The sequence below is a fragment of the Arvicanthis niloticus genome, chromosome 3, assembly GCF_011762505.2.
Source record: "Arvicanthis niloticus isolate mArvNil1 chromosome 3, mArvNil1.pat.X, whole genome shotgun sequence".
NCBI lineage: Eukaryota > Metazoa > Chordata > Mammalia > Rodentia > Muridae > Arvicanthis > Arvicanthis niloticus.
The window spans coordinates 24,196,071-24,217,811 of record NC_047660.1 but is presented as its reverse complement, the minus strand read 5'-3'; the positions used below and the strand labels follow the sequence as shown (position 1 = coordinate 24,217,811).

At 39.7% G+C, this 21,741-nt stretch overlaps 1 protein-coding gene and 1 long non-coding RNA gene across 5 annotated transcripts in view; one reads left to right on the top strand and one right to left on the bottom strand.

Annotated features, from left to right (window-relative positions):
* The window catches only part of Dach1 (dachshund family transcription factor 1), a 369,934-nt gene extending 368,554 nt beyond the window's left edge, over positions 1-1,380 (bottom strand). For both annotated transcript variants that reach the window (XM_034498483.2, XM_076930669.1), the window contains exon 1: positions 209-1,380. In XM_034498483.2, coding sequence (XP_034354374.1) covers positions 209-1,038 — 830 coding nt within the window. In that variant the 5' untranslated portion in view covers positions 1,039-1,380. The remainder of the gene's footprint in view (positions 1-208) is intronic.
* Positions 820-21,257, top strand: LOC143441663 (uncharacterized). Of its 3 annotated transcripts, none has more exons than XR_013109241.1 (6): positions 820-946; positions 1,643-1,688; positions 6,364-6,446; positions 6,855-6,939; positions 15,833-16,017; positions 16,476-21,257. It is a non-coding gene; the product is annotated as an uncharacterized LOC143441663 (long non-coding RNA). The 3 variants fall into 3 exon arrangements; XR_013109242.1 differs by having other exon boundaries at positions 838-928; XR_013109240.1 differs by lacking the exon at positions 820-946 and having other exon boundaries at positions 1,388-1,688.
* Positions 21,258-21,741: the final 484 nt, after the last annotated feature.

Sequence of the window (21,741 nt, the reverse complement as noted above, 5' to 3'; positions counted from 1 at the left end):
CAGAGATCCGGCCGAGAGCGGTGCGAACTTGTCCAGGAGGTCGGGCAAAAGAGACTAGCCCCGGGGACCCACAGGAGAGGGCCGCGCTCGCCAGGGCGCGCAGCTCGCGGACGCGCCGAGCGGGCGGCGCCGGGAAGGGAGCAGGGGAAGGGCGAGGAGGAGGGTGGGAAAGGACCAGGGCGGCAGGAGGTTCCCCTCCTTTCTTTACCTGGCATTGGTGCAGTCATTGTAGAGGGTCTCGAAGTCCTTCCTGGAGATGAGTTTGCAGCGGTTCACTCCGGGCTGGATGGCCCCCAGTCCCCTCAGGATGCGAACCTGTTCCACATTGCACACCACCGGCGTGATCTCCAACCGCTTCAGCTTGGTGTAGACGGTGTGCAAGCCCCCCACCAAGTGCTTCAGGAACAGGTCGAAAGCCTGGGGCAGGCAAATCAGCTCGCAGCCCTCCACCGTGAAGGAAGCCACTTTGGCCCCTCTCAGATCCACCATTTTGCACTCATTATTCTGGGGGGTGTTTTCCACTGGGGACGGGGTTGAGTACACGGGTTTCCCAGGGAGGGGGCCGCAGCTGCTGCTGCTACTGCTGCTGCTGCTGCTACTGCTGCTGCTGCTGCTGCTACTGCTGCTGCTGCTGCTACTGCTGCTGCTGCCGGTGCTCGCGGTGATGGGGGTGCTGGAGGCGCCGCCGCCGCCAGCGCTAACGCCGCCGCCGCTGCTCCCGGCCGCCAGGCTGGGGTTGCAGTTGCTCCCGCCGCCGCCGCCTCCGTTGCCGCCGCTGCCACCGCCGCCTCCGCTGCCGCCGCCGCCGCCACCAGGAGAGGTGACTGTGGCCGCCGCTGAAGAAGAAGCAGAAGAGGCAATGGGCTCCGGCCGGAAAAGAGTTGGCCCAGACGACGCCGGAGGTCCGATGGATGGAGCCGGAGACGAGGTCGCCGAGGAGGTGGAGGTGGTGGTGCCAGAGGAGGAAGCAGAAGTGGAGATCGGGGGTTGAGGGGGGACCAGCTGGGTCGGAGGGATCAAAGCCGCCGGCACTGCCATGGTCACATATAAGGGGAAACAGAAGGAGGAGAAGCGAGGGGGAAAAGTTGCCACACACCCCCCAGAGGGGAAGGGGGAGAAAGGGGGACAAGGATCGAGGGGGGCAGAGACAACAAGCACTCTAGGAAAGGAGCCCTAGTTGGAGAGAGGGGAGAGAAGAGGAGAAAAGGAGGTGAGGGTAAAAAAAGAGCGAGCGCAGGAGGGGCGAGCGCGAGAGGCGCTCGAGAGAGAAACGCACAAAAGTGTCCCGCAAGTCGAAATGCGAGTCCTCTCTCGGGGCTGGGATCGCGGGCTGCTCTGGGGGGGAGGAAGGCGGGGGGGGCGGGGAGGGTCGGCTGGTGGTGTGTGGGTCTCGCTCTAGCACAAAGTTAAGGATGAAGGTGAAAAGGAGGAGGGTTGAGGGACTTGGGTTCTCCCTGGCAAGTACATTGATCAAAGATTGAGAGGGGAATGACAGAGAGAAAATGAGCTGAAAGTGCAGGCTGCCGGCTGGACGAGTTGTTGTTGTCACACGGTGCAGAGGGGAGGAGCTCCGGATACTTGAAATACCCTTTGAAGCCGCGAAAACCTCACTCACTAGTATTAACCCAAATTATCCAACCAGGAACTCGGAGCACAGACTGCAAGAGCGCGAGACGGAGGAAAGTGGGGTGGGTAGAAAACGGGGGGTGGGCGGGGGGAGTACGGAGAGAAAGGGTGGGAGGAAAGCCCTAGAAAAGCCGGGGCCCAAGAGTGGTGCTCAGAGAGAGCTGGTCATCTACTTCTCTCTCGCGCTGCTACCGTTACATTGCCTACCACCTACTCTGTGGCTTCCGAGAAGACTCTTAGCTCCCACCCACCCACTCACCCCCAAAAAGAGGTTCTGAGCTAACGCCTGAGGACTGAAAGAGGAGCGTCACAGCTGCCTGCTCACCTTCAAGGATTTAGGATAACACACACACACACACACACACACACACACACACACACACACACACACTGGGGCATTTGTGCAAGCAGTTACAAAAGGAAACACATCCCCAGCTCACGAGTGTTGAGCAATTATTTTTTAGGAAAATTCACATGTAAGCAGAGTGGACTATTTTGTGTATCTGAAGGGGTTTTTCCTCCCCTATTTTAAAATGTTTATATAAAGATAGAAAAATTTCAGGAGAGTTTTCAAGTTTCAAGAAGAAAGTCACTTAAGAATAATGGGTGCTCCTGATAGAATTCCTTATCTCCTAGTAGACTGAAAATAAAGGGGACTAAAACAACTTCTCGTGTTCACCTCCCAAAGACTGGTCAGAGATGACGACTCTATCTAAAAATTTCTAAAGAGATCATCCGTCCTTGAAGATTAGAAAGTGGAATACAAAAACATACTGATGTTTCTTACCCAAAACTCTAATTAATTCACCTGTCTTGCACAGTAATCAACTCTCATTCCTCCTTCAGTACCCAAGGAGAGTCGAAAGCATGTTATTTAAGTAACACAGTAATTATGGGGTTCCTTTTCTATTTGGAAAGTCCTGCTATGTTTTGGGAACGTCGTTTTTTTGTTTTTTTGTTTTTGGTTTCTTAGTGAGAATGTGTTTGTAAATAATGAAAACAGAAACTAAGGCTCCTGGCTGACTTGTACAGACAGAAAGAAGGGGGTAGTGCTTTGGGGCTGCATGAGGGGACTAGGGCTCTCTTCTCCTCCTGTCTCCTCTAACTTGTTGCACAGAAGTGTTTATTCGGGGATATTTGACCAACATAGGATTTGAGCATATGTCCTGTGTGTTTGTTGCTTATATCTCTAGGAATCTGGAGTAGTTAGGCATTGAACCTGTCTACACATGTCCGGAGATTTCATAAGATGAGAGAAGGAGCTAGCATTTGACAGATTTAAGAAGTAAACTGTTATAGCAGGCTCGTAGCTTTGAGAAATTTTAGGATTTTTTTTTTTTTTTTTTTTTTTTGCCATTTAGGTATTGAAATTATCATTTTTCTCTTTATCCTTTTAAATCCATTGAACCCTTTGAAGTTTAGTGTCTAAAGGCACAGGAATTCTCTAAAGTGAAATATGATACTATTGTCTTATTACTATCTTATGCTAAACTTTGGGGGGCACAATACTTGTATTGGAAGACTTTCTTACAGTGTATGAATTTAAAAAGAAATTGCATATAAATATATAAACTTCTGCAAAGATAGATGAGGTTTTCACAGCTGTTTGTCCTACTTATCCAGTGTGTTGCAACATAATGAGGTGAAGTTTATTAATTTCTGAATCATCAAACCTATTCTTAACTAAAAGCATGGATTCAGTATGTATCACAAATATCAAAATATATTTTAGAAATATTGCCAATTTTTAAAATGTCAAATTACTGCATTTGTGAAATACAACTCTGTAGAAAGTGTTAAACTCTAACAGAAAAGACCAACTAATTTATTTGTGAATTCCACTCATAACTTCACTGAAACCTAATGTACTTTTATGGTAAATTATGGCGCGTTTCAAAGTCCTGGTATCACAAATAGAAAAGGCCAGTTAAGTGGCCAAAGCCTGACCTTACCATTCGCAGTCTTAAGTTTCCTTAAACTGTCACTCATCCAAAATCTGCCACACTCTGAAGCGACAAACAGGAAGAGATGCATAAGCAATGATGCATAGCAAGCCATAATCCCACCCAGCTTTCAGCCAACTTCAAATTTTCTGCAGGGAACCCTGTGTGCTCCAAGCACTTGCTTCATTAGAAGCAATGCTCAGAAGTATACTCCTCTACCTATAGCTGACTCTTCCCCTCCCCCACCTCAGGTTTCTAAACCTTTGCAAGAAACCACCACTTGCTCCTTCCATCAAACAATAGGGTGAGAAAAATTAAAGGTGGCAAAATAAAATATACCGGAAAGAGAGCCCCTGAAAAAGCATATTTTTTTATATCTTTTTTCTTTCCTACTCTTGGAGAAATTCTTTCCTGCGATGAAGAAGTCAAATCGTGTTTAACACAACACATAGATCAACTTAAGAAAGATTTCAAATTCTCTATTGAATCTTTAGCACTGAGAGCTTTTTTTCCCTGTTTATTGTTTTACATCTCTTGTTATCTAAGATGCTCTCAATCCATCTCATCTTTCCTAACCCTCATTCAATTTGTATAAGCAAAACTTAAAGTACTGTAACTGATATTAGAAAATTCTCCCTATGTTTTGTGGAGACGTATTGTGCTGAAATCAATAAGACTGTTTAAAATTCAAAGACCTGCAAATCGTTCTGTTTGTCCTTTGATAGGGCCTATGCTGATTAAAATGCTACCAAGAAAGCTTAATTGCTGCACTAATTAAGAAGTCTTTAATTTCTTTCCTAGGATATCGTTTGAAGCTTAGCTTGTACAGTTCAGGGAAGGTATTTTCTTCCCTCCTTCTGCCCTCTTCTGGCCCCTCCCCTCCCCTCCCCTCCCCTCCCCCACCTTTCCCCATTTGAGGAGCCGGGTTAGAATGGGAACTAATAAAAAGAATGGTTTCATCATCTATTACTTAACAAAAATCGGCACAGGATACAGACTTCAGCGTAGTCTGAAACGCAGTTTGGAGAAGAGCTGTAAGCTTTGCAGGAGACAGTGAGAAAATATAAAGTAGCTGTTGTAGCTAAAGTCCCGGTGATTACCTGAATGACAACAGGCACTTTAGTGTGCGATGAGAGCATCCTATTTGGTTAAAAGGCTCAGTGGCAAATAGGGACACATAAAAACAGGTTTCCACACCTGTGGTTTCAGAAAGGAAGACTAAATGTGTAAAAGGATGGACTTGTAGTTGGGATTTGGTAAGTATCATTTTATTTGAGTGTGAAAAGATGCATTCTGTGGGGATTTATTTTTGACCCTTTTTATAACTCAGGGAGTCACAGGACTGTATTACATCTCTTCTATTCTTATCTATTGGCATGTTGCATTCAGTGATTTCTCAAGTGGGGAAACTGACTAAATGATTTCACAAAGCTTTCTCTATAATCAATAGTCATTTTTTAGGTTTATTCATGCTGCATTATAATTCTGGTAAATGACTGCAAAGAAGAAGATTGTAAGAAAGATACAATTATTGACAGGTCTAGGATAAGTCAGGTCTTTATGCCCCAGACTTTCAATATAGCAACTGGTATAGTGTTTTTCTTTAAAAAAAAAAAAAAAAGGAAAAAGAAACTTAATTATTTCTAGAAAGATAAGAAAGCATAGAGCAACTGTGCAATGTATATATGAATACATTCTTTTAATATCTCACAATGTTCTGAAAGCTTTGAGTATATTGTTTTTTATGGTATTTCTAAATGAAACAGAAACAATTTAGGCATATATGAAAAGAGATACACGAAAGCTTCATTATAATTTTATTCTTTAATTTTTCGCAGACTCCATTAGGAGCATATATGTTAGAAATTACAACTGCATGCTATAGATCTATACTAAATTCCTTATACTGACAGGACAAGGAGAAAACACGCTTAATAGATGCAAAAGCAGATTTGACATTCCGAGCACGACGTCACTCTAATTATGTTTACCCTAATTGAAAGCAAGGTTTTTTTGGAATCTGAAATTACTTTCAGATTTTTTTTTTTAAATAATGCAAGTGGATCCAATGTTGATCACAAGCATTTCAATCTTTCAAAATGTATTGGAAAATTAAATGAAAAGTAGAGTTTGGTACAAACAATGCCCCAGGGCAAAAAACAACTAACACTAGATTTTCCAGTCCAGCCATAACACAAATCAATTTGAGCACACTTCTATGGCCAGACTGCCAGATTGTTATGACTGCTAATTCACTCAATCAAAGAGTGCATTAGCACACCCGCCACAAACAGCCTTAACAATGGCCTGGGCTTCTCAACAGTCCTACAATACACCACAATGGCTAAGTACAGAAGACCATTTTTACATCTGTGTCTTTACTAATGGACCTGTTTCCTTAATAGAAATAATAATAATAATAATAAAAAAAAGACTAAGATAAACTTCAGTCATAGGTTTATTAAAGAGCTATCAGAGTTTGGCAAATCTAGAAAGATATCAGGGTACCAGTAGTTCACTGACTTTGTTAAATGTTTCTCAGGAGAGAGTCCAAAATTGATGTTTGCATTTCAGTAGTAAATCATTGAAGATAGAGAAATTATGCCAAGTAACTCTCTCAAGCCTTTTTGACTCACAGGGCCTCGCCAATCAGCCCAGCAGACACCTCAAGAACAGACTTCAAACTTTTTAATTCCAGCCTTTTCCATCCCCATTTTCATCCCTCAGCCTGAATTTTGGTGGCTTTTGTGTTCCTCAGTTCCCTTTCTATTTTAATTCTCTGTCTCTTCTTAAGGACCAGGAATGGGACTTTTCTCTGGCTGTGGCATTCTTTAATGAAAAACAGAGTTTGCAGATGAATTACCCAAAGGACAAAAGGTGGGAAGCTGAAGGGGGACATGCCTAACTTGAAGCATTGTGACTTTATAGTGCTACTTTTGATACTTAAATGATGAGTTGGTTAAAAAATGGTTTTAAATACCATTCAGGTTATTTTTCTACAACAGAGAGATACAGAGATAGGACATAAGCTTCTGTGTGAACATAGTGATCATATATTTGCATTACTGTAGATCCAACTCCAAATGGTTCAGTGGGAGACCACCATTCCTCCTTCACTCCTCCTAAGCCTTTTCTGCTTGTTCAGAATAAAGGTCACAAGTGTCAAAAAATATTTTTCTGGTTATGTGGCAGATAATAAGAAATATCCAAACTCAGGTGAAGCAAGATACAGTAGTGGTAAAAATAGATAATGAAGACATAACTCATCATGGAATTTTTTTTCAGACTCTAAAACTGCATCATTCCCAGAGGAGGTAGTCAACTCTTCATGATGAATAAGTTATATGTTCCTATAAGCACCCACTTCTAGGTAAGTGTAGTCTGTGGGGTTATATAAAAGGCTATCTAGACAAACAATCCTTAAAATAGCAAGCACAGTGATATTATCAAACAGTAGAAGGGTAGGAGGGAGCAACAGAAATAATCATAATATAATTCAGATTAAATTCCTTCACCTCTTAAATCAGGCCATCATCCTGAAAATAATGGCGGGCTCGATGACAGTGAGGGCAGACAGACATATTGACATCCCTCTTTTTCCACTAGATATTGGGCCTTCAATTGCAACTGCTCATATTTCTTGTCTAATTTTTAGCCTCTTTTCTTGTTTTTAAATAAACAAGTTCTGTATTAGGGCATGTAAGTAGCTCAAAAGATAAGTAGTTAAGAATATTTTAGAAGGAAAACATTTTATTTGTTATAATGAAAATATGTGCTAAATATTGAGACATAAATTGCAGCATAATTTTGTCCCAATAAAAGAAAATTACTTGACTATATAAGTTTCTCTTGATTTACTGACTTTTTTGTTGTTGTATTTTACTTAGCTTTTTGTTTTCCTTGTTTTTATTGTTTATGAAATTAAAGAAGGGGTCTTCATCCAACAAATAGCCCAGAAGATTGTTTTGTTTGAAGACAGAACTTTCAAGGATTGCTAGAAAAGAATAATCTGTTTGTTGATCTATTACTTTTTGGACAGAGACCTTATTTTTTTTAAGTTGAAAAGAAAACAATTGCTACCTTCTAGAAGCCTGATATTGCATGTCAAGTTTCAGCCCAGAGCAAATTTTTACAACAAGTTATAAACCCCTGTAACAGAGGGTTTATTATAATGGAAGTGCTGACACAACCTTAACTATAGCGTTGTAAACGGCTATGCTATAATATCCATTAAGCAGAAAGAAAAATAAGCTGGCTGATCAATAATTTATACAAAGAGTACCAACTGCAGACATAATAACTGTAATGTTTGCAAAGCAATCTCTCTGCTCTCCAGGCTTAACAGTGAACACAAACTAGCAACGCTGTTAATTTCCAACTCCTACGGATAAGAATACAAACAAATTACTTAAAATTATATTTTGTTCAACATTTAGCATGCCTCAATGGGATAAAATAAAATTTAATTATGATGCAACTTGCACCGGATGCAAGGCTGCTTTGTTTTCCTGAACATTTTATTAAGAAAGGACGCTCATTTGGAACATCAATTATGGGGAAATAGTATGTTTCAATGAGTTTACTTGGGTCAGTGAGGTTTGTGTAAGAGTTATTCAGACAGGGAAACAGATTGACACTGCTCAACTTCAAAGAAAGTTAGAGTTTACAGAGTCACAAGATGAAATACAATACTGCATGCCCTGATCCAAGTGAATTGTCAGTAAAAACACACCTTGCCATTAGAGTTCATGGGAAAAAAGTCATTGGTTTGAAAATGTGGCCATTATTAGTATCCAGTGAACGTGGGAGTGCTTACCTTTCAGTGACATACCTTGTTTTTTGTAGGAACATTGTGTGGCGTTTCTAGCTAACAGTCCTGAACCACAAAATGTGAGCATTGTTTTCATTTCTACAAAACTGTTTGTCAGGGTTTTTTCACAGATATCAGTGTATATTTAGCACTTGCTTCTTAAGCTATCTAAATAGGAACATATTATTTTAATAAGTTCACTTTAACGGTTGCTCTTTAAAACAAAAACACCTTAGGCAGGAATTTAAGAAGCCAAACAGGAGAATCTACAATTCCAAATTGTTCAAGACACATCCTGGGAGGTTGGAACCCGGATCCTGTGAAGCTCACACCCACCTCCATCTTTTTCTCTGTTCATTTCACAATGGTGGAGATAAAGGGTAGGGAGGATGTGGAGCCTCTTGGAATGAAGAGACTTAGCAATCAAAGCTGTAAAATGGTGTATTACCCTGTGAGCGACTGCACTTGGAAAGGAACCAGTAATTTATATGAGAAGTGTTTAAGATTGCATGCTTACCCAGTGATCCATGCTGGTCAGCTTCAGTAAGGCTAGGAAACAAAATGAGACACAGATCGCTGGGAAAGAGACACCTTCCTTGACTTAAGACCTTGTAAAGGGAAGCACCAAAATGCCATTATATCAAATGAACTGATCATTACCATTTAGACTCCTGAGGGCTCTAGGACTGGGGAGGGGAAAAAGGACTTTTCTTTTGATTTAACGGGGCTGGAAAATACTGGTTTTATAGGGGGAGGCATTTCGTTGTGATATGTCTCAGTCCTATGCTTCAGCAAATATTAAATCTCGAAACAGACACTGTACTTCGAAACAATGACATGGGAAAAAGGTGGGCACAATGGCTCTCTGAATTCATTTGGTCATTGTAAACTTAGACATGAATTGCTTTAAAAATAACAAGGACAAATAATAATGCAACATTCTACTAATATCTTTGCCAGACTCCAGAAATTAGTTTTCTCAGGTCAGCTTCTCACCTCTCCAGCTTGCATGAGAGAAATAGGGACACTGTCAAAGTGTGAGTCAGGAATGGACATCTCAGGCCCCTTACTTCAAGGACAGATTTGAGTGTACCAGAGGGCTCCTCTTTGTCAAACTCATTTTAAGTTCTTAGCTGTAGTTCATCCTTGTGTCCAAAAAATGAACGTTTCTCATCTATCTCTGACTCATCATTTCCTGAATGGTTCAAAGTTCATCATATCCCAGAATCTTTGCTGACTTTTTGCAGTTGGTTTTCCCCTTACATGAGGTCTGGGGATTGAACTTAGGTTGCCAGGCATTCAGGTAAGTAACTCTGCCCAAGGGGCTAGCCAACTAACCCCATTGGTGTTACTTCATAGCTATATATTATAACGATTTATACTTTGTATTCTGGCAGAAAAATATGATCACCTTATATTTTCAAACTTACTGGTAAGTTTTTCTTCAGGTGACCTTAGCCAATTTTACTCATTGCTAATATCTAGTATGATATTATGATATATTATGATATTTTTTGAGCTTGTATATTGCTCAAAAAAATGTCACCTGGGTAATTAGAACAGCCTTTTCTATGTGATGACATCTGTTACCTTCACCACCAAATCATACAAATGGTTCATTCTTCATATCGTACACGGTTTCATTCAGACCAGGTACACCAGAAGTAAATGCCCAGATATGTGTACCCAGTTCTTTTGTAACCTAATTTGGGAAGAATTCTTGAAGCAAAAATCTGGAGATACTACCAAGTTAGATATCTAAGATCTGAAAAATAAAGTCCTAGGCCAGTGAGAAGAACTTCCTGGGACCATGCAGAAAGAGTCATCTTTTCTTAGTCATCAGAAAAGATAATAGGAAGTCTTCAACAAGACTGAAAACAAAAGAATACACACCGGACTGTCCCCTGAGACAATGAGTACAGGTAAACCTGTGGGCACCACTTTGCCTTCCACACTTTCTCTTGCACACAAAGGGTGTATGAAAAGGTTTGTAAACCTTTTCTAGGTACACTCATTGTACCGTGCACAGCAGTCTGTCGCACAAAGCTCACTCAGCTTTGCACGCTGCTGCATGTTAGTTGCAGAGGATGCAAAGGATAAAAACAATTCATCCTAATTGCTCCTTCTCGTGCAGTATCTGTGGGATCCTTGCTGTAACAGGATAGAGATTGTGCGCGAGACCATTATAGAACATTAGCCAATCAGAAGACTGCAAATAGTGTGCTGCTATCCCCCCACCCCACCCCCCAGTGACAATATAACACAAATGGTCCACTGATCCTTACCTTCACCATCCGGGGTCATCTGTGAAATATTCTAAATCGGGCTCTGCCCGCAACCTCCACTGTGTGTGCCTGCAGCAGATCCTTCTCCATACAGGCCCCTTAATCTTCTGAAAAGAAATTTTCAAGTAGTGTTTTAGGGCCGAGTCCCCCTACCATCCCTTGTAGCTGACTTGTAAGCTAAGGATTGATTTTAAAGGAAGTCATCACCGATCATCACCTCCCACCCAACCATCTTCCAAAGAGATCCTTTTTGAGGAAGCAGGAGTAGAATAGTTTTCTTTTTTTTTTTTTTTTTATTTCACTGTTCAAGATAATGAAAAACTAAAAGATCACACATATTTGGTGGATAGGCGTTACAAATTTTCTGTTTGTTTCAAGCCTTCATGGGTCCCCAGTGTCTTCTTAGAGGTAAACATTCATGAGATACAAGCCAGCATCCTGGGGTTAAATGATCACCCCTGCCCCCAAAGACCATTGAGATCGTGAAAAACATTTAATAAAAGTGTGATGGCGAAATCCATAGTATTTCTTAAAAATTGTGACTTCTCTGGCTTCATTTGGTTAGAATATAGCAACAACCCTCCACTTCCCATCCCCATAAAAGTTACCTATACTCTGTAGAGCTGGGCCTTAAAGGGGAAGTGCATGATGTAAACACTTAACTTTCCTGGAGTCTTTCCTTAGCCTAATCTGTGTTTCCCTGGGGAGCTATCTCCAATATTTTATCCTGATTTAAAGGAGGATCTCTTTCTACTTTTCTAGTAGATGATTTAGGAATCACTCTCAGCTATTCCTTGCAATAGCAAGCCCTCCTGCTGCCCCATTTAAATGGTCTGAACTGCTTGGCTTTTTCATTTGCTCTCCCTTTAGAGGGAAGTAAGGAGGGACTTGAATGGCCTGTGTCTTCAAAGTCTTGAGCTGTGGAATGCATCAAAGTGCCAGAAGCCACAGAACACCAGGGAATGTCAACAAGGTGTCAGGGACTCCTGGGGAGGTGGACTGGGACCAATCTGGGTGCTCTCTCCTGGGAAGCAGCCAACTTAGCTGAGCAGGAAAGGGATCTCTTTCTCCCAGAAGCTAATTTAACTGATTTTGAAATATGTCTAATTCCAGCGTTAGGACAAACTTCAGCCTTTTGCTAACAGGGAGTTCTCTGTTAGGTTTTCATATTAGGGAACTGATGGATGTGGAAGCTAGTCAGTACTAAAGAAGAAACCAACTTCCCAGCAGTTGCTGGTAAGAAATTCTAGACATTTCCTTAATACATTTTCAAAGGTAACTAAGATGCATTCACACATTTTTGTTGTTTATGACAAGTATAGAACAAACATATATGCAGATAGTTCAATAGTAGCAAAAGGAAGTAATAATTTCCAGAAGCAAATTATCAATTGAAAATATAAAATTAACAATATCTAATTGATATTGGATATGTAATTCATTGGAATATAATACCTAGTACATGTTATATCTAACATAAAGAAAACATTTCATTTGAAAATATAAAGAGAAAAACTAGATCTTCTCTTTTTTGATACCTTAATATCTAAGAATTGCTACCATCCATATTTCGATGTTATTCTCCAAAATAGTTTTCTTTAAAAAAAAAAAAAAAAGAAATCTTAGCACTTGCTGGATTTTGTAAGAAGCTACCTGAACAGGAACAGTTAAAGCCAATATACTAAAAGTTATTTGTACCCACTGGATTAATGCGTTGTGATTAGCCATCACAAAATGAAAACTACTTCAGAATCAACACCAAATTACTGCTACATTTGAGGCTCTCATGATATGCATAGTGTTTACTTTGTGCTGATAAATGTTAAGGAGATGTTCTCTATTCTATGGTCCTCCTGTTTTCACAGCACAGATAGTCTTATTTCAACAGTACCACCTAAAATCAGATTCTAAACTTTCACTTAAGGATTCAGCTGTACACAAACAGCCCCAAGAAGCTGCTTTACCTAGGGACACAAGCTCGCATGCTACTTTTCAGATCCTTTCGTCACGACTCCCTTAGAATTAGTTTATACTGACTGTATTTTTTGGTGTCTAAAAACCATATTTATTGTTCCTATGGAAATGACCTTGTCTAAAAGCACTTACTAACCATAACAACACAGCAAAGACTGGTTATGCCAATGCTGTATTTTATCATTGGCCTTTGTTTTCCAATACAATGCTTTAAAAATATCCTCAGCTGCATAAAGGACATTGTTGCAAAAAAAAAAAAAAAAAAAAAAAGGCAGCTCAAAACTTGCCCTTCCCTTTTCTTTCATTGATCTGTTGCCTCTTAGGCAATATGAACAGCTGTCTCCAGCTCACCCACAAGCAAGCTGAACATAATAATAAGCTCGTGTTAGTATCCTGTATCTAGCAATGATTGGACATAGGGTTGCCAGCTCTTTTTCATTAAAGATAAGGTAACAAAGACACCATAGAGAAAACTGGTTCATGAAAACAAGCAGATTTGCTGCTGCTGCCTTACAGGTCCTTTCTCTGCTCCCCACTGAGATTCTCTTTCACATGGGTTTGCAATAAGGTGAAGGTGCCCTCTGTAGGAGATTCCCAGGAAATGCTGCTGTTTTACATCTAGGTGACATCAGGCAAGTTCCCCCCCCCCCCCTTCATTATAAATAAATAAATAATCACAGATTTTGCCAGAACACAAATTTAAATACTATAAATTGTAACAGGAAATCAGCGCCGAGTCTACAATCAGCTATGTAAATCTAGGGCCTTTTCAAAGTAAACAACATTGAACACCGAGAAAGCTGTTCAGTACATTTATGTTTACTATTTACTGGCTATAGTCGTGGAGTGTTATAGGGTGGGTTTTGTAAATTAAGAGGTGTTGTGAGAAACGGAAAGATAGAAGGTCTTGGCATAGTTGAGTGAATGCTGTATCTACACAGAAGAGCATCCACACACCGTCTAATAAATACAGCTCCCCAAAAGGTGTTCTCTTTCCTTCTTTCAAAGGTTACCATAATGCAGATTCATTATCAGTCCCACTGGGTAGTATATAGCTTGGTAAGAAATTGCTTTTGTTAGCATGCTCATGGAAAGAGATTAGCTATTTCATCAGATCTCTTGGGGCTATTTGAAATTTTGGGGATTCTCTCTGTAATTTAAAATGGAAGTTAAAGCCAATGTGAATAGACTAGGGGAAAATCTCACAAATTAAACCTCTCCATCTGGAAGTTTCTTCATCACTCACTGGAAAAATACAAAGCTCAAATTCAAGCAAGAAAGATCTCATCAGATTTGAGGCAATTGTTTATACATTCATGGTTTAATAATTAGGCTTTTTTTTTTTTTTCAGAGAAAAACTTAAAATACCGTAGAATGCTTAGTGGTGTTTCAGATTTGATTTTGGTCTATATTTATTTTGCATGTTATGGTCACTCTGGACATATTTGTGTCCATTTTAAAGACTATGACTTAAGTCTCTAAAGAATGTATATATGATAGTCTAGTCTTGTTTGTATTGGAAGTCAGAGGATATTCAAGAAGGCATAAAGGTCTAAGAGATGGAAAAATTCACTACTTTATAATACATAATTGAATTTGTCCCAAACTATCAGCACAAATATCTGCAAATCCTCATCTGTATGGTATCCAGCACCAAGTTCATATCTCAGTTTTATCTACAGAACAGCTACTATATATGTCAGGCACTCTTGAAAAACTTTTTGTGGATTATTTCCTTTAATTCTCATAGTATATAAAAAGGTAATTATCCTTTTTCCTTTTACATTTGTGTGTGCTTGTCTCTGTGTGTGTATGTTTATGATGTTCTTGTGTGTGAATGCACTTGTGTGCAATTGTGTTTCTGTGTACAAATTGAATTGAATTTGATTTGGGGAGTCAATAGCCACTTTGTTCTCTGAGGTAGGATTTCTCAGCTGATTCCAGAGCACTGATGTGGCTAGTCTGGCCAGTCAACTTTCTCTGGGGATAAACCATGCCTGACTTCTGATCACTGGGATTACAACAGGCCACATTGTCCATCCAGCATTTATGGGGTTCAAGGAATCAAATTTCAGTCCCAACATGTACTATGTGTATAAATGCTGAACTATCATCCCAAACTCAGTATCCTTCTCTCTCTCTCTCTCTCTCTCTCTCTCTCTCTCTCTCTCTCTCTCTCTCTCTCCGTTTTTGTGTGTGTGTCTCCCTCTAACATACTTAAACACATGTACACACATGTACACACACATACACAGAGGGGTGGAAGGGAGAGGGAGGAGAGGATAGCAAGTGTGAGGAACTTGGAAAGTGGAACGTGAGAGGTGAAAACCTTTACTCATCTATACTAGGGTTTCATCAACTGTAAAATGCTCCTGACTTACTTCCCTTTATTTTTTCACTCATCTGTCAGTGGTTGTGACCCTGCCTTGCTGCCAGAGCAGCTTGCTGGATCCCCAGCCAGTACTAACTCAGCAATCTGCTATCTTACTGGATGGCTGAGTATTGCTAAAGACTCTCCCACAGCGATGCCGATTGGCATCCTTAATTACTCATGACTCCTACTTGCAAGCTTTAAAATTTAAGCTAGTTTATCCAGAAAGGGGCCTGAATAAGCTCACATCATCACTTTAATGGAAGGTTACGGCTCCAGTTAGTCTCAGGGTGACTGAGACCAGAGACTCAAACACCCCATCAAATCACCTCTGATCTCAGAAGACACACTTGTCAGGGTCTCTTCAGTTTCTCTGTCTGGATTCCTCACAGAAAGATTAATGTTTCTATCAGAAGTCAAGCTCAGTTCCTTTAACTCCAGCAACAGAAATAACACCAGGCTTTGCCTCCTTGATACTTCAGTTGGGAATCCAGGAGGAATACATTTGTAAATTTACAGATGAAGAAACCGAACAAGAGGAATATCAAGTGCTAAGACTGTTTGTGTTGGAATCCATGTGAGATACATGGAATTCAAAACCTGGTGTGTGTATGAATCAGGGTTACCTTTATCTACCTCAGTTTATTTACTATGAAAAAGAGACAATAGGTGTATCTTCTCTGGAGCATTCTCATGATGACTAAATGAACTATTATGTGTAATTTAGACAAACAGTTCCCTCCTAATGTTAATGATAATTATATTGGGGCCTTAGGATTGGTTCAGCTTGTCTTAGACCATTCTACCTTGGTATCCATCCCAGGTGCAGTCACCAAAGATAGACGCTGATATGGATGTCAGGAAGTGCATGCTGACAGGAGCCTGATATAGCTGTCTCCTCAGAGGTGTACCAGAGTCTGACATATCCAGAGGCAGATGCTCACATTTAAGCATTGATCTGATCAAGAGTTCCCAAAAGAGAATTAGAAGACTGAAGGAGCTGAAAAGGTTGGTGGCACCAAGAGGAGAGCAACAATACCAACCAACCAGAGCGCCCCAAGATCTAAACCACCAGCCTGGGAGCACATAGGGAGGGACCCATGACTCCAGCTATGTATGTAGGGGAGGATGGCCTTGTCGGGCATATGTGGGAGAGGAGATCCTTGGTCCCATGAAGGCTGAACACCAATCAGGGAGGAATTCGAGGGTGGGGAGGTAGGAGTGGGGGGCAGGTAAGGGCACACCCTCATAGAAGCAGGAGGAGGGGGGATGGGATAAGGGGTTCCTGGGTGGAGGGGGAATGAGGTAAGGGGATAAAATCTGAAATGTAAATATAATGTAAATAAAATTAAATTTTTTAAAAAAAAAGAATCTCAAAGCTACAAATCTAAGGCCAACCATGCAGAGTAATTTGAAGCTAAGGTTTGAGAGATAGTCTTAACATCTGGGGCTTACACATTTTTCAGAAGGAAGAATGCTTTTAAAAATTGAAGAATGAAGTATGCTACGGAGACAAATCACCAGATATTTATTATACAGAAATGAAAAATATCAGAACACAGTCTAAGAATGGAGTATGTGAGAAAACTCCAAGAAAACAATACAGGACCCTTGAAACAACAGTTTCTTCAAAGCACAGAGTTGTTCTTGGAACAGGCTTTTGTGCTCCTCCCAGGAGTGTAGGAGTGTGTTTACTTCAGCTGTTGGCATTCATAAGTCTCTATAGAAAAACATGTATTTGCCATGTGCTGCTTGTTCTTGTGATTATGCACTTTACTCAAATGACTCTTTTTAATCCTTAGAGTATAAATTGTCTGATGTCCTGAATAAAGTTGGCTATTGCACAAAACTTTAGTCTAATTCAATTTTAGGCCCTGCACTCCCAGGTTCACATCACCAACTGGAGCAGTAAACAAAAAGTATATGACTTCAATGTCAGTGCAGGGTCATTCAACATTATTTTCAAGTCATTAATTAGGTCCATCTCTTTCTTCCTTTACTGACAAGTCTATTGTGTTTTATAATTTTTGTCATGTATTTTTGTGTTTATTATTTGCATCCATATGTGCATATTTGTAAGCATATATATGTATCTGAGTCTTTGCACATTCAGGTTAATGTGGGTGGAAGCTCAAGGTTGACGCCAGGAATCTTTTATCATTCATTGTGGTAGATTCTTTCTGTTCAACCCAGAGCTTTCCAATACACCTGCAGTGGTTTGAATATGATTGGCCCAAGGAATGGCACTATTAAAGGTACGGCCTTGTTATAGGAAGTGTGTCACTGTTGGCGTGGGCTTTAAGATCCTCACTCTAGCTGCCTGGAAGTCAGTCTTCTAGTGGCCTTCAAATGAAGATGTAGAACACTCAGCTCCTCCTGCACCATGCCTGCCTGGATGCTGCCACCTCCCACTTTGATGATAATGGACTGAATCTCCAAACCTGTAAGCCAGCTCTAACTAAATGTTGTTCTTAAAGAGTTACCTTGGTCATGGCATCTGTTCACAGCAGTAAAACACTCTAAGACAATACCTACTTGAGCTAGCTGATTTGGGGGGTTTGTTTTGTTTGTTTGTTTGGGGGGGGGCAGGGAATCGCTTCTTTTTTACTTTGGAGCTCTCAAGTTATAAGTGAGAGGCCATCCCCAACCTACATTTATTTGATTCTGGGGAATCAATGTCTGCATCCATGCTTGTGCAGCAAGCCTCCTAACCACTGAGCCCTTCCAAAGATAACTCTAAAACTTCAAGTGTTAGGTCTACACTCGAATATCTGCACTCTCTAGTGACACTCCCATTAAAGTAGGAAACGTTAAGAGCAACATTAGGTCATTACCATTTCTTGTGTGATTGTTGACAGTCTCTCAGTTGGCCACTTCCCCATAACTAGTGAGCAATCTCTCTAGCCCCCTGTTCAAATACAGTCTACCGTTTTTTGTTGACAGCTATTGCGATCATCTAAATATATGCCTTTTCTTTGTCTATTTATTCTATTACTACTTATGTAGGAGTAATTCATTATCTTACAAAGTCTACTGGAATTATTGTCAGGAATTCTTAGTCTTAGCTTATTTATTTAAACTTTGGATTAGTCTTTATTTTTCTTCTCAAGGAATAGTGAAAAGGGACAAATGCACATATAATGTACATTTATTTTCTTTTCACTCAATTTGGATAAATCTGAAGCATACATACATTAAGAGAACTTAAATGATCAAATATACTGTGTCAGCTATGCTTGTAGAAAAATGCAACTCAGAATTTTAAAGCTAATATCACTATTTCATTTAGTTAATTCTTTGCTTCATCTTTTGTGCTAATGGAGATTGAAATAAGGACCTTGTTATGTTAGGCAAACAGTTGACCACTGTATTTTTCTGGGAAGCCTAGGATGGCTCCTTTGACCTGGATAAGCTCATATAGATTCTGTATTGTGAAAGGTTTTGTGGTTACATACTGGTTAGTATATTTAAAATATAACTGAGTTGAGCTTTCACCAGGCCATTGTCCTGATTGTAAATAATTTTGAACACATAAAATAGTGGACATAAGCAAAATGTTCTTTAGGTGCAATGACCTTAATTGGTCTCTCCAAATTCACACATTAAAATTCAAACCTCCAGTATTTAGAACAAGGGTCCTTAGAACACAGTTAAGGTGAAAACAAAAATAGAAAGATTCAGGTCTCTCCTCTCTTCCTCTTCAACTCCCTGCCCCCTCTCCACTTACCTTCTCCTCTCTCCATAGCTCTCAAATTTTCCTCTCTTACTCTTCTTTCTTTTCTCTGCTTTTATGTGTATACACCAAGGAAAGACACAGAAGAACAAAGAGAAAAGGTCCATCTATAGGCAGCATAACTGAAGGTGTTTCTACTCATGTCCCAGCTCATTTGGAGACTTATTATTTATTGAAAAGTGACTAGACCATAAACTAGGCTTGTTCCCACTAGCTTGTAGCTTTTAAAAACCAGTTTATACTAGCCTATGTCTGCCAAATGGCTAGTTGCTTCTCCTCAGTTTCATAATCCGACTTTCTTCAAGTCTGATTATTTCCCGGATTCATTTCTTCCTGCTGGATGTCTTACCTTCTAATCCTGCCTCAGTTTATTGGCCATCAGAGTTTTACTGATCAGCATTGCTTCCACACAGTACATAAGAGAGTGTCCCTATCCTTTTAATGCAGAATGGTCACTCTTATCAGATAACTTGTTCTTAGACTCTCCAGATGTTAGAAGAGTGAGAAAAAGTTTTGTGTCGTTTACTTGATCAGGTCTACACTACCTTCTTACAGCACCCTGAGCACAGTGCACTGTAGGCATGTACATAGGGTTAGCCCTATAGTGATGAGGCGGTCTTTACATTAATTTTATGGCATCAGAACAAACTATTTTTCAAATTATTATATGAACTTAAATTGCAACATTTGCTCCATATCCTTTCTAGCACCTTATATTATAACATTCAAGAGTATTCATTAATTAAGTAGTTATGGGCTAGAACCCAGCCACTGTTTTAATATATATTTTATGACTGAGTCTAAGAGTATTTCTATCTGCTTTGCCCATTTTAATATTTTCCCTATGAAATAAATTTATTACTTATGTTTTTTCATTTTGGTGCATGAACTTGAGAGTTGTATAAACTCAGAGTTTGTTGAATTGTTCAGACTGGGCTCAGATTCACCCCTCCTGCCTTAGCCTTCCAGCTGCTAAGATTAAAGACATACACCCAGGCCATGAGAAGGAGCCCACTCCTGACACTTCTAGTGATATTCTGCTCTACTTGCAGACAGGAGTCTAGCATAATCATCATCACAGAGGTTTTACCCAACAACTGACAGATGCAGAGACCCACAGCCAAATATTAGGCAGAGCTTTGGGATCCTTTAGGAGAGGGACAGGAAGGATGTAGGAGCCAGAGGGGCAAGGACACAACAACATACTCTACAGAATTAAGTGACATGGGCCCATAGAGGCTCACAGAGACTGAACTACCAACCAGGGAGCATGCATAGGACTGGTATATGGCCTCTACACATATGTTACATCTGTGTAGTTTAGTCTTTAAGTGGGACTCCTCACCCTGTTAGTTTTCTGATGGAAAGCTTTCAGAATTTTACTAACTTTTAACTACGTGATTTATCATTATTGAGAAAACTGTGCCCAAATCTCCAGGTATGCAGATTAGCATTGCTTCTTATACTTCTGTCAGCTCTTGCTTTAAATAATTCAAGGTTATATTTTTAGGTGACACAGAATTAGAATTCTTATGTCTTTCTGATGAATTGAAGTGTTTATCATCTTTTAGTGACTATCATTTTTGCTAACACTACATATTAAAATGTTAACTTTATTTTGTCTCATCTAATTTTAGAAATACACTTGACATCCTATGTTTTATTATGTATCTATTGTAGGTCTCGTTCTTTATTTCTTTTATTTTATTAGTGCTTCAGAATTTGGGGGTGTCCCCTTTGAAGAGCATGGGGGTACCCTTTATTTAAATCTAGTTGGATATTCTTCATGGATTATACAGGTTATTTAGTTCAATTACATGTTTTTGCATCTCCATATAGCATATACTACTGTGGTTGAATTGATATTTTATAATTTATATTTTAGTTTCTCTATAGTTTATATTTCTTCTCTTTGCTTGTTCTCCATTTACACCTTTTTCGAGTCACCCTCTAACACTGCAGTCATGCTCCAAAGGCATTTACAATTTCTATTATTTCTTCTACATTCCCAAGCTACTCACCTAGAAGGCTTAGACTTAACTTCTCCCACAATTATTTATTACTTTATATACATATAAATCATTATAATCCATTCCATACTCATTATTTCACATTGAAATTAGCTCACAATTGCTCAGTTCAATCCTATTCTCCTTTGTATCTGTTATTTTGATGCTTATATTGCTTATTGTGGGTTTCTTAGATTTTTGGTAAAAGGCTGCATTCCATATTATGTTTTTGAGGCCTTAGTTTTGGGATTTGCAATATCTTCAAGGAGACTTGCTAATATAAAATATTGTATATAGCCATCAAGATGAAGACATAAAATGTGATCATTGTTGTACATGTTTTGTGATTTTTGTCATTGTAAGCAAACTAAGAAAATATGAATGTGTATATATAATAAATACATTTGTATATAACACATATTTACAATCAGTCTAGTCATATATTGTTTCTAACAACATCTACCCATTATTTATCCATCATTTTATTAAACAAGTATGAATATAGACATGTGAATTTATTTCTACTTCCAATAAAAGATATTTACAATATTCATTGTAAATCATTTTTTCTATTTTTCTTATAGTGAGAAAGCTAATTTCCAGCAGTCTCAATATATTTATTTGTTTAGCTTTGTGTGTAAGTGATATCCACACATGCTGTTATATCATTGCTCTTGATCATTGGCTGTTTCTTTGGTTCTGCTACTGCCATTTCCTTGACAGTTGACTGCTGTCAGGGAGTCTAGCACCATCACCACCTTTGAACCATACTTCTGTACCCCCCGATTGCTGATATCTTCAATGGTCTAAAATACATCATTTTCTCCAATCACCCATCTTCTAGAAAATAGAAAGAGTGAAAAAGAAGGAGAAAGGGAAGAAGAGGAGGAGGAGGAGGAGAAGAAGAAGAAGAAGGAGGAGGAGGAGGAGGAGGAGGAGGAGGAGGAGGAGGAGGAGGAGGAGGAGGAGGGGAAGGGGAAAGGGAAGGGG